At 45.9% G+C, this 16104-nt stretch overlaps 1 protein-coding gene across 1 annotated transcript in view; it reads left to right on the plus strand.

Annotated features, from left to right (window-relative positions):
- Positions 1-12024, plus strand: part of TRANK1 (tetratricopeptide repeat and ankyrin repeat containing 1) — a 99905-nt gene extending 87881 nt beyond the window's left edge. Inside the window, exons 21-24 of the mRNA XM_072793442.1 lie at positions 2222-2367; positions 5477-8511; positions 9541-9639; positions 10716-12024. Coding sequence (XP_072649543.1) covers positions 2222-2367; positions 5477-8511; positions 9541-9639; positions 10716-10816 — 3381 coding nt within the window. The 3' untranslated portion in view covers positions 10817-12024. The remainder of the gene's footprint in view (positions 1-2221; positions 2368-5476; positions 8512-9540; positions 9640-10715) is intronic.
- The last annotated feature ends 4080 nt before the right edge of the window (positions 12025-16104 follow it).

A 16104-nucleotide genomic window follows, 5' to 3' on the forward strand; every position in this document is an offset into this window, starting at 1 on the left:
AACCAGTGGCTTTGAGATGCTAATGGTGATGAAGCTAGGTGATGGGTGAGGGTAAGGAAGTGTCAGATGCTGTTCTTTTGGGCAGAGGGCCAGCAGGGAGCTGCCTTTTTTTTTTTTTTTTTCCAAAATTTAAATTCTAGTTAGTTGACATACAGTGCAATATTGGTTTCAGCAGTAGAGTTCAGTGGTTCACCATTTATGTATAACACTTAGTGCCCATCATAACAAGTCCCCTCCTTAACCCCCATCCCCCATCTAGCCCATCCCCCACCCACATCCTTCCATCAACCCTCGATTTGTTCTCTGTAGTTAGGGGTGCTGCTTTTTGAGCAGAGACTGTGAGAACTGCTGGAGGGCATCGAAGGCCAAGCATCCTTGCAGGCAACAGCTCTGCAAGGTGGGAGTGTGTTGGGGAGCTCCAGGAACAGCAAGGAAGCTGGTTGGGCCAGATGAGAGTGAGTGGGTACAAGTAAGTGGTAAAATGAACAAGAGACAGTAGCAGGAGCAAATCATGGACCTCAAAGTCCATGGTAGGGACTAGATTTTATTCAAGTGTGACAGGGAGCCAGTGGAAGGTTATGACTGCAGGAGTGACATGGAGCTCATTATTTGGATGCTCTGGGGGAGGTCTGTGGGTAACAAAAGTAGAAGCAGACAGGCCAGTGGGGAACAGCAGCTGAGGCTTGATGATGTGGCTTACATTGCTGTGATGGCAGTGGAGGTGGTGGAAAGGAAATTTGGGAAAACGTTGGGAGAGCCAAGCATAACAGATTACCCTGGGGGGCTTGACAGAAGTGTGGTAGAAGAGTGGGATATAATCTTGTGTTTATGGCAGACCTGCTTGTGTTTATGGAAAGTCTTGTGGTTTTCCTTTTTTCCTTTGTTCATCCTCTTTCTCTTCATGACTGGTCTCCATTTCCATTCTGTCCTCCCTGGCAGCCACTCCAGTGCATTTAATGTGGAATCCCCATGTGCATGTATAATTGAAGAGCAAATAGTAGTATTTTCTCTAACATACACATTTTAGGCTTATTTAAATAGCATATTGTTCTGTTTTTTACTTTTTCCACCCCCTGCTATAGTGTTAGGCCTGGCCAGGTTTTTGGCCACTGATAGTAATCCAGAATGGGCATCCCCTGCATTTGACTTACCATTTCCCTATCAGAGAACATCCAGGTTGCCACCAACAACCAGCTGCCATACATAGCACTGTGGATTGCATGTCTCCTTACTGTCCTGGGGACTACTAGGAGTGGGCTTGCTGGCTCTAGGGTGTGCATATACTTAATTTCACTAAATGAAAGTGGAAGCCACTTTGTTTTCCAGAACAGCTGTGCCAGTTCGTGCATTAGGGCTCCATGTACCCAACATTCAATTGGTTCTGATTTTCTAATTTTTGCAAACTTTACGGATATATGTTACTGTGGTTTTAATTCACATTTCTTTATTAGTGAAATTGAGCATCTTAATAGATTTGTTAGTCATTCATGTTTCCCCCCAACCATGACCTGCCGCTTTATATCCTTTACATAGTTTTCTGTTGGGTTTTCAGTAAAGTCTTTTTCTGTGGTTGCAGGAATCCATTTAATGTTCTAGACCTGTCCACTCTAATACAGTAGCCATTAGCTACAGGTAGAAATTAAAGTTAAAACTGATGAAAATGAAATGAAATAAAAAATTCTGTTCCTCAGTTACACTAACCTACATGTCATGTGCTCACCATTCATATGTGGCTAGTGGCTACCAAATTGGCTAGCATAGATGTAGAATATTTCTGTATTCACAACAAGGTCTATTTGACAGTGCTGGTCTCAGTGTTAATGTTTGTCTTCTCTCCATTAACTTCATTTCACATGAGCTTTGTTCAACATTTGTGATGTAATTGAATGCATCAGTTTTTCCCCTAAAGTTTGAGTGTTTTCGGTTTTGCTGAAGACTTTATCTCTGAGTCACAAAGATATTCTCATACATTTTCTTTCAACAGCTCTCACATTTAGATCTTTGGCCTATCTGAAGGTTAAATTTGTGTCAAGGTGTGAGGTTGGGATTTAACTTTGCTTTTCCCCATATAAAGAATTTGTTTTCCTAATATTATTTATGTCTTAGTGTTTTTCACTGTATTCCAACAAATAGCAGACATCGTTATTCATGGTGTTGGCTTATTTTTGAGATAAAAAGTTATGCTGTGAATACTCTAAGAGTATATTTTACTCTCTCCTAGATAAGAGATGCTGCCTATTTCTATAAGCGAAGCCAGTGCTACAAAGATGCTTTCAGATGCTTTGAGCAGATCCAGGAATTTGATCTAGCACTCAAAATGTACTGTCAAGAGGAGCTTTTTGAAGAAGCTGCTATTGCAGTGGAAAAGTAAGTAGTTTTATTCTCTCCCTTCCCCCATGCTGCTCCCTCCCTTCCATTGCTCCCTCTGGGCAGTCTGCCCTGGATGGTGTTATCCTGCTCTTTTGAAGTGGCTTGCCCATATCACACTCCTTTCACTTGAAGTGGTGGCATCGGTGCTGGATCAGGAGCTCCTTGAAGGCAAGAGCCAAGCCTAAAGGATTAACTGAGGAGCTGGATGGGAAGTGTGGGAGGAAAATGAGTAGAATATAATCTTCTGTTTACAGCAAACCCACCATTGGTTTTAGTTTGTTCATCCTCTTCCTCTTCATGGCCAGTCTCCATTCCCATTCTCTCCTTAGTGACCACCATTCTAGTGCATTTAGTAAATGCACTCTTAATATATGTATGTTTAATATACTTTACTCTCTTTATAAGCTTTGACACCATGTCATGAGGATAAGGGGTAGAAGATGAAGGGTTTGTTACATGTGTACATGACACACATGTTACATGTGTACATGACACACATGTGCTAATGATGGTTCTGTCCTCTCCACCTTTACCTGCTGAGTTGACAGTTTTGCTGATTGGCTGGATAAAGGTAAGAGTGCTAGTGGGCCATCAGGATTTTGCTTTACCATGATCTCCTGGCAGATCTTCAGTCATGCACTCATACATATGTGTGTGAAATTTATGAACACATACTCTCATAAGTTTCATACATGGAGACCTTCTTGAGCCTTCAGCCTACCTCATATTCCAGAGATGGAGATGGTAGGGTTGATGGTTGACAAGGAATATAGAAAGAGCATGTTGTTGATTACCCTAGGAGATCTTCCCAGTGGTATGGGACAGCTAGAATCACAGAATCTGCTGTTCTGCATTTCTGTTGAGCAGGATTTTGAGACCACTCTCAGCTCCTGAAAGTAGGATATGGGTTGGTTCTACATTTTTTTTTTTTTTTTGCTTTCTATCAAATTATACAAGTGACAAAATGAACATAACTGACCCAGATGTTCAAACTTCAGATTTTTTTTTTTAAACTTCAGATTTTTAAAGTCAGCTTTTATTAAAAGGCACGCATAATTCCCACAAAATTAACATACTTGTGTAACCAGTACCTCAATAAAGGTACTTAGTACCTTGAATTTTATTTTTGGAAATGGAAAAGTAGGTGTTCAGTGCCATGGGTGGGAAAAGGAGCATATTCCCTTCTCTAGTTCTTGGGTACCATTATATATATGATATACACAATGGGTGTGTATTAGCTCAGAGTGCTGTAAGGAAATGCCATAGATTGGGTGGCTTAAATGACAGAAATTCATTTTCTCCTAGTTTTGGAGGCTAGAAGTTCCAAGATCAAGACTACTAAGAGCTCTTTCCCTGGCTTACAGATGGTTGCCTTCTCACTGTGTCTTCATGTGGCCTTTCCTTGGCACTTACACATGGAGTGAGAGAGAGAGTGCACAAGAGAGCTCATTCTCTGATGTCTTCTTTTTTTAAAAAAAATTATTTATTTTAGAGAGAGAACAAGTGCATGCAAGTAGGGGGAGGGACAGAGGGAGAAGGAGAGAGAATCCTCAAGCAGGACCCCTGATGAACACATAGCCAGATGCTGGGCTGGATCCCATCATCCTGGGATTGTGACCCAAGCCAAACCCAAGTCAGATGCCCAACCAACTTAGCCACCCAGGTGTCCCTCTCTGGTGTCTTCTTATAAGGACACTAATCTCGTTGGATCAGTGCTCCACCGTTGTGACCTCATTTAACCTTAGTTAGTTCCTTAGAGAGCCCATCTCCAAAAGTCAACCACACTGGGAGTTGGAGCGTGAATGTATGAATTTTAGGGGGTGCAAACTATCCATCCATAACAGGATCCAGATGTGACATTTATTGGGTTATCAGGGTGCTATGCAGTGGTGGTGGCAGTAATTGACCAGGCCAATTCTCTTGTGAGTTCATATGACAAAACTGACTGAGAGTTTTTTTTTTTTTTTAATTAGTTATTTAACCTTCTGTCCTTAGTTTTCTAGAAGAGCCTTAAATAGTCACAGATTTTCCTCAGAAAAATCATTTTCTTTTATTATTCTTTTCAGCTTTATTGAGGTATACAACTGAGGGTTTCTAATGATGTGTTGAATTGAGATCTAAGTGTAACCTGAGTATCCACTGGAGCCTCACACAAGATCTAGTTGAGTGTCCTTTGAACACTCTGCATACTGAGTATAGAATTCAGGTGCTAACTGGCCTGACTCAAAGTGCATTGAGGACATTTTAAATTTGAAAAGAAAATACCTGGGTAGCTCTTCATACTTGGTAAAACAACTCGTTACTCCGTTACTCAGCTCACATGTGAAGTGTACTCCCTTTCTTCATCTTTATTTACACCCCTCAGGGGAAGCCTGTTTTACCAGGAAATCTGATGTTGGTAGCATAACTCTGGGGCATCGTAAGGCATCTAGGCACTTTTCTGGTTGTGAAAAGATGGATTTTATCCTAACGAGAGTTCAAAAGTGAGCATGTTTTATTGGATTGTTCCTGTGCCTTAATAACTGTGGGACTGTAGTGTGGGATATACTGCCCTTGATCAGCAGAGAAAAGAGGAACATTCAGAGCTTCATTAATCTCAGTCTAACTCAACCACGCACATACCTGGCAGAAGAGAAAAATCACAGGTTGGGTAATAAGAGGAAGTCGAATGTTGTGCTGGTGTGTGTGCAGTCTCTGTCTTCACCCTGTCTCATTAGTCCTATCTCAGATGCAATGGAGTTGTAGACCCAACTGAATATCATGCTTTTGTGAAAGTTTAAGGTTTTTTTTCTGGGATAATTTTGATTATGAATAATTATTGCCCTTCAGATTGACTTTCAGACTTCCCTAACTTCCCTTTGCTTAGGTTGCAACTCTATTATGTTTCATTAACTAAATATACTAATGCTTGGTTCCTTTGGAAAATAAAGAAGGAATTTTATCCATGTGAAGTGATGCATTTGTAAAGCTGCTGGACAAGTTTAGCTCTTGTTTTGTAATTTATATCTGCATGTGGGAATTGCATTGAACTTGCTTTGTGCTGAATTTGGAGAACGTTTCCCATTGGGTGGTAATAAGCTGACATTTGTGTTGTCTGTCATTCCAGGTACGAAGAAATGCTGAGGGCCAAGACCCTTCCCATATCCAAGCTATCTTATTCTGCCAGTCAGTTTTACCTGGAAGCTGCAGCAAAGTACCTGAGTGCAAATAAGATCAAGGAGATGATGGCTGTTCTCTCGAAGCTGGACATAGAAGACCAGCTGGTGTTCCTGAAGTCTCGTGGACGACTAGCGGAAGCTGCAGACTTGCTCAACAGGGAAGGTCGGAGAGAAGAGGCTGCCTTGCTGATGAAGCAACATGGCTGCTTGTTGGAGGCTGCCAGGCTCACTGCTGACAAGGACTTCCAGGCCTCGTGTCTGCTGGGGGCTGCCCGCCTCAACGTGGCCAGGGATTCGGATGTAGAACATACCAAGGCCATTCTGAGAGAAGCCCTTGACCTCTGCTGTCAAACCAACCAGTTGTCTGGCATTGCTGAGGCACAGTTCCTTCAGGGGGTAATCCTGAGAGACTTTCAAAAGCTCAAGGATGCCTTCTTCAAGTTTGACACACTCAATCACTCGGCTGGAGTGGTGGAGGCGCTCTACGAAGCCACAAGCCAGTGTGAGGCCGAGCCTGAGAAGGTCCTGGCCCTGGCTCCCGGGGGCCTGGAAGTCCTCCTCAATCTGGTCAGGGCCCTCAAAAGAGTGACGAACAACGCCGAGAAGGAGATGGTCAAGTCTTGCTTTGAGTTTTTTGGGATTTCTCAGGTGGATGCCAAATATTGCCAGATAGCTCAGAATGACCCTGGACCCATATTAAGAATAATTTGTGACCTGGATTTGAACTTGCGAGAGAAGAAAACAAAAGACTATTTCTCAATAATGACTGACCAGGTAAAATTAGCCCTCAGCAAACACCTTCTGAGCAGGCTGTGTCAGATCACAAAGAGCCTACTTGGGAAGACCTACCCAGGAATCTGCATGCGGTTTATTGTAGGCTTGAAATGTGAGGATGAAAACTGCAAAGATTTCCACAGGCCTTTGCGGCGTTGTGAGGCCAGGTGTTTGGTTCAGTCAAAAATGCACTTGGTGGCGATCAGTGGGTTGCTTTTGGAAGCCAAAAAAGTATTCCCCAAAACCTTGGCAGAGGAACTTGAAGAAATTGATTATATTTTGTCTACAGATATGTATGGCCTTTGCAAATCCTTCCTGAATGTCCTCTTCCCCAAGCATTTCCATCAGAGAGTGTTGTCAGAAAACCCCATGGCATGCAAAGACATCCTCAAACCAAACTACAAATCCTTTCGTTCCTACAGGTCTGCTCTGAAAGAGTACATCCATTTTCTGTTTCAAAATGAAAGGGCACGAAGCCGCCGAGAGTCTACCGACCTGTGGCTGAGCGCCATGCAGGCTTTCCTCGTCTCCTCCAACTATCCGGAGGAGTTTGAAAAGCTGCTCCACCAGGAGGAGGACAACTACAACAGGGAACTCAAAGCTCTAGAGGCTGAAAAAGAAGAAAGGGGTAGGGGGAGAGGCAGCAAGATGAAGGGGATAGAAGGAAAATTTGGCATGTTGGCACCCAACAAGGATGATGACAATACCGAGAAGACCCACCTCTGCTTCATCCGGCTGCTGGAGAATTGCATCGACCAGTTCTATGTGTACAGGAACCCGGAAGACTACAAGCGGCTCTTTTTCCGTTTCATGAATGTCCTTGTCAAGAGGTGCAAGGAACCACTCATCCCCAGCATCGGAAACACGGTGGCCCTGTTGGAGTTCCAGTTTGTCCACTGTGGGGTGGTCCTGGCCCGCCTCTGGAAGAACACCATCCTGTGCCTCCCCAAGAGCTACATCGCGATCTTGCACTACTGGGAGTTCCTGTTCAGCAAGAAGGACATGTTCTCCATCATCCAGGAGTACAAACCGAAGGACGTGACGAGAGCCATTCAGGATTTCCGGTTCCACCTCTCCTACCTCGTCAAGGTGCTATGCGGCTATGAGAACGTGAACTTCAATGTCCTGCTCGATGCCTTCGGTGAGATAGACTACGTGGTGTCCGGTGAAGCGGAGCGGACCCTGGTGCTGTGCCTGGTGATGCTGGTGAACGCCAAGGAGGTTCTGCAGCCCTACTGCAGGCCTCTCCTGTACCAGCACTTCCAGGAGATCCAGAAGAGGCTGCAGCTGATGAGCGTGGACTGCCCGGACCAGGTGCCCGAGAGGCTCCTGAAAGTGGTGAAGCGGGTGTTGGCGGCGGCCAATGTGAAGTCTGTGGCCGAGGCTCTGCAGGACCTGCTCTTCGAGCGGGACGAAGAGTACCTGATGGACTGCCACTGGCGGTGGGACAGTGCGCACGCCAAGGGGTCCGTGGTGCGCGGCCTCTATCATGAGGAGGTGAAACTGAACCGCCTGCTCTGCGTGGACCCCGTGGACTACTTTGCTGAACCAGAGTGCGAGTTTGGGCAGGATGAGACTGATGAGCTGGCCTTGGAAGACCGGGACCGCCTCCTGGCTGCCATCCTTTCCCAGAAGCAGCGGAAGGCTTCCATCCAGCGGAAGCTGAGAAGGGCATGCCTGGTGGTGTCCCTGTGCATCAGCTGGTGGAGGAGGGCGAGTGCTCAGACGGAGTGCTTCCAGGAGGAGACCAGGGAGCCCGGGGCTGGAAACTTCAAGAAGGCTGATGTCGACAGGACCCAGTGCGACCTGTGTGGGGTGAAGTTCACCCGAGGTCCTGACAACTATTTCAGCCCTGGGAAAGCATTTGAGGGAGAGGCTTCCGAGGCTGTGGCCATTTCCAGGGCTGAGTTGGGAGACATGGAGGGTCTGGAGAGGAATAGCGAGTCTTATGAGCAGCACATCCTCCTAGAGCGCCATCGGAAGCAGCAGGTGGCCTACCAGAAGTACTCCGAATTTTTCCGTGAGAAGGTGGACCCGGCCATCGATGAAGGCAAGCTGGTGGTACAGGACATCGAGCAGAGCATGCGGAACCGAAGTCATCTGGGCTCCAAAGAGCACAGACACATGCTGCAGAGAAAGGTCCAGGAGAACATCAAAAAGGTTTTGGACACAGTGGAGGACCTCTACAGGCGGAAGGCCTGGGTTGGCGGTAAGGGGTCCTCAGGGATTGGGGCCAAGGTGGTGTTAGAACCTAGGCTTTGAGAACACATGTCAGGGCCAAGTCCTTTGTGGTGAGGTCTGTCCTGGGGATGACAGAACTTGGCATTAGCAGAGATACAAGTGAGGAACGTGTGTTCTCAAATTACATCAAAACCCCATCATTTGAACCACCCTGCCCTCAGTTAAAACTTTGTGATTATCTTGGGCCAGATGGTTTCCTCAGCACTATAGACAAGAGAAGGGCTAGCCAGCTAGTTCTGTGGCAAGGATCGAGGGAGAGCATTTAAAGTCTTAACAAAACTCTTAAGTTTCTGGTCTATTCATCACTGGTCATTTTTTGAACATCTACTCTGTATTGAGCCCTTGGCTAAGATCTGGAGTTGCCCGGTTGATCTCTTCCTTTTAGAAGGGTTCCCTTTTTTTTTTTTTTTTTTTTAAGATTTCATTTATTTATTCATGAGAGACACAGAAAGAGAGGCAGAGAAATAGACAGAGGGAGAAGCAGGATCCCTGTGGGGGAGCCCGACACAGGACTTAATCCCAGGATTCTGGGATCACGACCTGAGCCAAAGGCAGAAGCTCAACCACTGAGCCACCCAGACATATAGTAGGGTTCTTAAACCATACCCCATGTGGGAGTTTAACAATAAGAATTGTTATGTGGTCTTTGAATCTTTTTTATTAGCTATTTCATAGCAACACTGAGTGGAACTCATGTATAAAATTAGTGAAATTAAATATTCAAACTTAGTCTGTAATTTGGACACTCCAGTTTAAGGTTTAGTGACATTGGCAATCTCTACAGATACACAGGGATGGTGGTGTCAGGCTGGCATTTAACTGTAGTGTATGTTTGTGGTAGCACAAGTTGGCTGTGGGTCCTTATCCCATTGTCCCCCTCAGGGGAAACACAGAGACAGGTTCTTGGGAGGTGGTGGGGGCTTTGGATCTAGGACTGCTTGGTCTGATCTCTGCAGCAGCCCCCATACTCAAAGCTCTTGTTCTTTGGTCCCTGTAGCAGAGGAAGTGATGGCTCGGCTGGTCAACAGTCTGATCCCGTCAGTCAGGGATGCTCAGGAATGGCTGATGAAGACAGAACTCCACTTAAAAGAGGAAGGTAAGGAGCCCTTGATTTCAGGGTGACGCTCTGGTTCTGCTGACCCCCAGGTCAATGTGAAGTGGAGTTGCCTATGGTGTCAGTAGTGGCTGCTCAGTGTTAGGAGCCTCGCTCCCTGTCAGTCAAGTTATTAGCAACATAGTATTTGAGCTTCCCCATCTGACTGTGAGGGCTCACCTTAGTTTCTTTTTTGAAAATCTCTTTTGACACTCCTGAGCTGTTATCAATGACATCTAGTCACTACTCATGCTCAATACAGTGACTCCCAAGGACTGACAAAGTATTGAAAAGCCTTCTCTTGGTGGATATGCTTGCCTGTGTCAACCATTCATGTAAGTCAGTGGATAGTTATTGAATGTTTAGTATGTATCAGCACTGTTTTGGTCTTGGGGATAGAAAACAAACACATGTGTGAGCAAAGCAAACAAAATCATTGGGAAAACTAGCATGCATCTTCCTAATAGAGGGTTAAGGGCTTGTATGGAGTGTCAAGTTTCTCTCCTGACAGAATGGTCTTGCCAAATTCCATATCATCTGGAAAGTCTACCCTCTTGCCCATTCCAACTATTGCCTGTTCTTGCCCAGATCTTACTTCTTATTACTTCAAATATATCATATGCTCTTCTGTGGGTCCTCCTAATCCAGACACTACTGGAAAATCTGGACCCCAGAGTTGGGAAAAACTAGAAGGGACTTGGCACAAATCCTTACCATAGGGCAGAAGAAAATGTTTAGATTATAGTGTCTGCTGGAACTATGATTTTTATGATTGTTTCAAAAGGAAGATAACTGGTATACCAACTTGAGTTTGTGGTTGAGTTTAGGTTTTATTTGATTTCTTTGCAATTTAAAGGGTCTCTAAAATAAGGGCAGAGGAACAAGCCTGTATAAGAACTTAATTCTAGAGAAGGGTGTTTACTTTTACTTGGGCTCTGATTTAGGCTTTCTTTTTTTCCCCCTTTAAAATAATTACAAAGATACCAGGTTTTACTGGCATGTTATATTTTATAGCAGAGTAAAAAAAATCACTGTTCTGTACTTTCTTTCTGGTTTTTTGTTTGTTACTTTTGAAATAGGTATCGTTCAGGAAGATGATTACGAAAATGAAGTGGAGGACTTTGGTGAGCTCCGTCCTCGAAGGCGTCCTCGGAAATGTGGGAAGCAGAGAAAATACTAACATCCACACGGCTGCTGCCTCCTAAGCCTTCAGATCATTCTATCCTGACTTAGAATTCTGAGTGCTGGGGCAGATGAGAAAAAGAATGTAAATTAACTTAAAAAAGTAGGGGAGTCTAGCAACACCTTTGATTTTTGCTCTTGTTATTTCTCTCACTGGTGGCTTTGATCTGATCACTCCGTCACCTGTAACTCTAGCAGTGTTAGTTCTCTCTAGAACTTGTTCAGATGAGAGGAGTCATAGCTGAAATACCCTTGGGACACCTCACCCCAAAGCCCTGAGGTTCTCTGGTGCATCACCATCATGACATGAGTCATCAGCAAGGGATCCCCAGCCTGAGAATTAGCGCTGCTCTGGGCTGGGGAATCCCTCCAGGGATTCCCTCATCTCCTTTCACACAGCTGCAGCATCAAGTAGTACAAGAGCCCCCATGTGCCCAGGCCACCTGTGACCCCAGGCCACACTCTCTGGTCATCTCTGAACCTACTTGTAGCAAGGCCCCTTCTGTTATGTACCTTAGCCTCTTTTGTCCATGCATCTTTTCTGCCCTCATTCTTCCCACTCTTTTGTGATAATTTTCAGCTACCTGTGCAAGTCATGTTAGACTACCTCAGAATGTAGTCCAGAACTCCTCCAGCGTCCTGCGGGTGGGACCTCAGGACCTTTGCCCTACGAGGCCAGCCTGGGGTACGTTGCAGGGGGTTCCCAGCCTGCCTCTCCAAGGTGGTCCTAACTCTGCCTTGGCTATGGTGCAGACATTCCAAAAAATGTTTGTATGTGGCCCTATATGTCTCATTTTCTTGGTTGAAGGAGGCTATTGCTTCATCCCCCACCCCAACTGAGCCAGTGGCCATCAGTGTGGTTCCATTCTGGAGGCCTTCATGCCACTCATGGTTACTGCCCTCCCTCACCCCTGCCCCTCAGTTCAACCTGATGTGAAAGCTCTGATTATGTTGGTCCTTCATTGATCTGCCCGCACAGCAGAGCCAACTTTCTCTCCATGTTGCTGCTGCTTTTGCTGCTTATTGGTTTCTCCTTATTGTCTTTCTAAATGACTCTATTTCCTTGTTTTTAATTTTTGTTAGGTTATGTTTCTAATTTTTATTCCAGGTGTTTTTTATAAACTTCACTTGCCAGAAAAAAAGGGAAAAATCCAATCAAATCTTGCTGTATTATCACATTTTTATAAAGTTAAATCATTTCTCTTACATGGAGCTGTCCATTTATTTATTTTCGTCTCCACTCAGAGTCAAGGGGTAAATCCTGGCACTGGTTCCCTCTGGCCAGCTGGTTGATGCTGACCAGGGCAGAAGCTTGCTGAGCCTTCTGAAATGAAGATATTCAGGGATTCACAGATGGTTGTGGTGTCTCTTGAGGGCTTGCTGTGCCTCCTGAGCATTTGGGGTGTGGACTATAAGGAGTTTTGTCAGACTTTGCCTCTTGAGACTACCCCAATAAGAAAATAGCCTAGGGAGGCAGGAGACCAGCAGGGAATCATCTCCTGCCTGCATTGGGGGGCTTAAGCTGGGGTGGGTCATATCACTGAGTGCCTAGATGCAGCAACCCCTTGGGGGCTCAGAGTCTGCTGTGAGAGGGAGGTGGAGACATGGAAAAGCAGCAGTGATAGAAATGCATATCCCATGGCAAGGCGGGGTGGGGGGCAGCAGCTGCATTTATATAACCCAGCAGGGCCTCAGTTTCCCCTTTGGGGGAATTGAGTGGTCCAAGAGCCTTTGTGCCCTGGTGCCTAGTAGTCCTATAGGTTGTTGCCATGGGTTTGAGTTCCCTCAGGCCTTAGGTCTGTGATCTCAGGGTTTGCTTACATTGGGTGAGCAGGACAACTGAATCTTAGGAAACAAAGTGTTCTTTGATCCTAGACTTTGAGGTCCAGGAGGCTCAGGCCAGATGAGGCTGCCGTCTTCTATATCAACACCATCTGATAGAACTCCCCGGAGAGAACCACTCCCAAGATCCACCTCCTCAACTTGTAGAGGGGTTTAGAGTGTGGGTGTGGAGGTTGGGAGAGAGAAATGAGTTTCAGCATGAAGCACCAATGTCTTCAATTCTCAGGCCTTCCCAGTAGCAGGGACTTTGGTGTCCCAGGCCTTTCCTGGAAATCCAAGACAGGGTGTGTGTGTCAGAGGTCCTCAAGACTACTCTCAGGTTCAGTAATTCGCTAGGAGTGCTCGAAGGACTCTGCTTGTGGTTGTATTCATGGCTCTGATTTGTTATAGCCCAAGCATACCAAGCACCATCCAGAAAGGGCAAAGGCACATGGGCCGAGTTGTTGAGTAGGTGCAGGCTTCTGAGGGTCCTCTCCCAGTGGACTCACACAGGACACGCTTGGTTCCCCGACCAATGAGTGTGACAGCACACATGAATTGTTGCTGATCAAAAATTATTAGAGACTCAGTGCTCAGAGTTTTAAATGGCGTCTGGTCATGTAGACATCTTCTGCCTAGAACATACCAAAGTCACAGAGTATCCGGAGGAAAGCAGGTATTCAGCATAAACGACATTGTTTGTACAAACAGTTTGAGCACTGTGAGCCACGGTTATCAGTTCTGGAGATGGCAGGAACCCTCCAGAAATTCAAGTTTCCAAACACCAGCCAAGGGTCAGCCTTGAAAGGAAGACTTTCAAAAGATATCCATCAGGTCTGCTGTGTTAACTCTCTTCTGCAAGAGGGGTGCCCCCAGGCTGGAGCTCTGTCATGATCACCCCCCACCCCGCCTATGTACCCAGGTGCTGGACAAGCACGTACACAGCTAGTGTCTATATCCCGAGCCGAGAGGGTGAATTCTCAGGTTCAGTTCCTCTTTAAAAACTGATCATGAAGAATCAGCTACTTTCCTAACTGTCTCAGACATTAATTCTACTTCTTTGTAGTCAGCATTAATCATTTGGAATGATATTTCAGGCCCTCGAAGGGGGGGCGGGCAGATGGCTCCTACCAACCCCCACATGCTTTGGCCTGACTGTTCTTAGCTAAGAGCCCTTGTTCTCCTCAAATTTTCCCTGGGGACAATGATCCAGTATTCTAGTGATTGGAGGAAGGAAAGACATCGACATGGGAGCTGACACCTCAGTATGTCATCTAATCCCTGGCGAGGAAACAGGCCCAGGTGATGCATCTTACCCTGGGTCACAGAGCCAGTCTGAGGCGGGGCTGAGACTTGGGCTGGGTTATCTGAGGGCAGCCAGCACTCTCTCCATCAGTACATAGAGTGTGCTGACCAGCCCCTGGGGACTGACGCAGCTTCCCCACTTCAACTTCTCACCCAAAACAAGTATTTTCCTATAGGAGAGTGGAATGGCTGGCAGGGAAATGAAAATATCTTCTGCTATCCACTCAGGGTGGCCTGGCCTTTGAGCCCCAAGAATAGAACAAAGCAGCTGCCCAAGGTCATTCCCAGTGGATAGCAAAGCACAGCACTGCTCCCAAAGCTGCCAGCTTTGCTGTCTCCTGAGCGTGCCCACCCCTCACCCTGAGTACTGAAGTTCACACACTGAATCCCATTTCATCCTCTTCCTCCAAACCCGGAGCTGTAGATACCGTGTTCACCTTTCCCTTGCTAGCCTGCCTCAGTTGCCCCAGAGAGGCCACTTGTAGCTCAAAATGAACCCCATATTTGCTGAGCACCCTGGCCAGCACCTGCTCATGGAGCTCAGTACAATTTACAGCTTATGTCACACCTGCTCTCAGCACAGAAGGAAGGAATAGTAATGCTTACAGGTCCTGGCTGTGCCTAAGGTCTCCTGTTAGCTGGAGTGCAGCAGCTGTTAATTTCTCTAAAACCATGACCTGGGCTCTTCTAGGTTCCTTCCAGGGGGCTGATTCAGTGTTGCTGGATGGGCACATGGCTTGTGGGGATGTGTAAGGGATGCGGCCAAGAGATGGACGAGGCTTGTACTATGCCCTCTCTCTGGAGCTCACAGGAAGGGTTCTTCAGGCTCAGATGGGGAGATCACTCCCAGGGCCCAGGAAAATGACCAAGGCTATAAACACTCAATGTTAAATTCCCAGCAAAGCAATTTCCAGGTTTCACCCAATATGTGTATGAGGTATTTCATTTTAATTTTTGAACGTGAATAACAATCAGTGTGAATGTCCTGTTTCTACCTGATTTTAGTATGGCATTGATAATTCTGGGATGTAATGATCTAGCAATAGTGTGATACATGAATTTCAGTTGTACAAGAAGTGTCACATTTATTTAAATTAATTAAAATGCTATTCTGAGCTCTCTTTGGTGGTAAATTCAGCCCAAATCATTATGGAGGACCCTTTGCTATTTGGGGTCTCAAGTCTTAGGAGACCTATGTGGCATGGTTAAGAGGAGGATGGCTCTCTCTCTTTCAGTTCATAGTGGCCACCACCTGACACACCAAGCTGGCAGGGGGTGTGAATTGATGGGTGACTTTTCTCCTGAGCTGAGCTTCATAAGGCGAGGAGCCCTGGGACATCTGGTCCAGCATCTGTAGATGAATCGCTCAACCATCATCTCTGAAGTTTTCTCACCTTCCCATTGCTTTGCAATGAGTATGAGTGCAGGTCCCTATTGATCATGACATCCTCTGGCCCGGTGTGTCACTCCTGAACAGAGGAGTCCTAGCTACTGCCTTGGAAAAGAGGGTGGAACAAACTTACAGAGAGGAGTCACAAATTCACAGCTGATTAAGAGTTGAGGGCTATGGTAGGTAGATTTCAAAGACAGCCCCTGTCTTTTTCTCCCTGTCCTTGCATGCATGTGTCATTCTACCCATCAAGAGGTGGAGTCTGTTTCCCTTCCCCTTATGACTTGCTTTGGCCAATAGCTTGCAGCAGAAGTGACATTATCTGATCCTGTGTCTGATCTTTAAGAGGTCTGGCAGCTTCTGCTTTTCTTTGGGATAATCCAGCTGCCATGTAAGAATTTAGCTACACTGAGACCACCATGCTGTGAAGAAGCCCAAGTTAGCCAGGTGGAGAGGCCATGTGTAGGAGCTGCATGCAGGAACCTGGGGCACCATTCATGTGAGCAGAGCTTTCTTGGATGTTTCAGCTCAGGGCCTGCTCAATGAGGCCAAATCAGTGACCCTAGCATCACCACCACCAGCTGATACTTGCCCATATTAACTGAGAAATAATGAAGAATTATGGCTTTAAGCTGCTAAGTCTTGGGATTGTTTGTTACCCAGAAATAGATAACTGAGACAAGGTCTTACTCCACGTCAGGATGTATTAGGCTTGTTACATCTGCGATCTCCAAATCTTACAACTACCCAAAATATAGTGGTTATCACAA

Source organism: Canis lupus, chromosome 22 (assembly GCF_048164855.1).
Source record: "Canis lupus baileyi chromosome 22, mCanLup2.hap1, whole genome shotgun sequence".
Classification (NCBI taxonomy): Eukaryota; Metazoa; Chordata; class Mammalia; order Carnivora; family Canidae; genus Canis; species Canis lupus.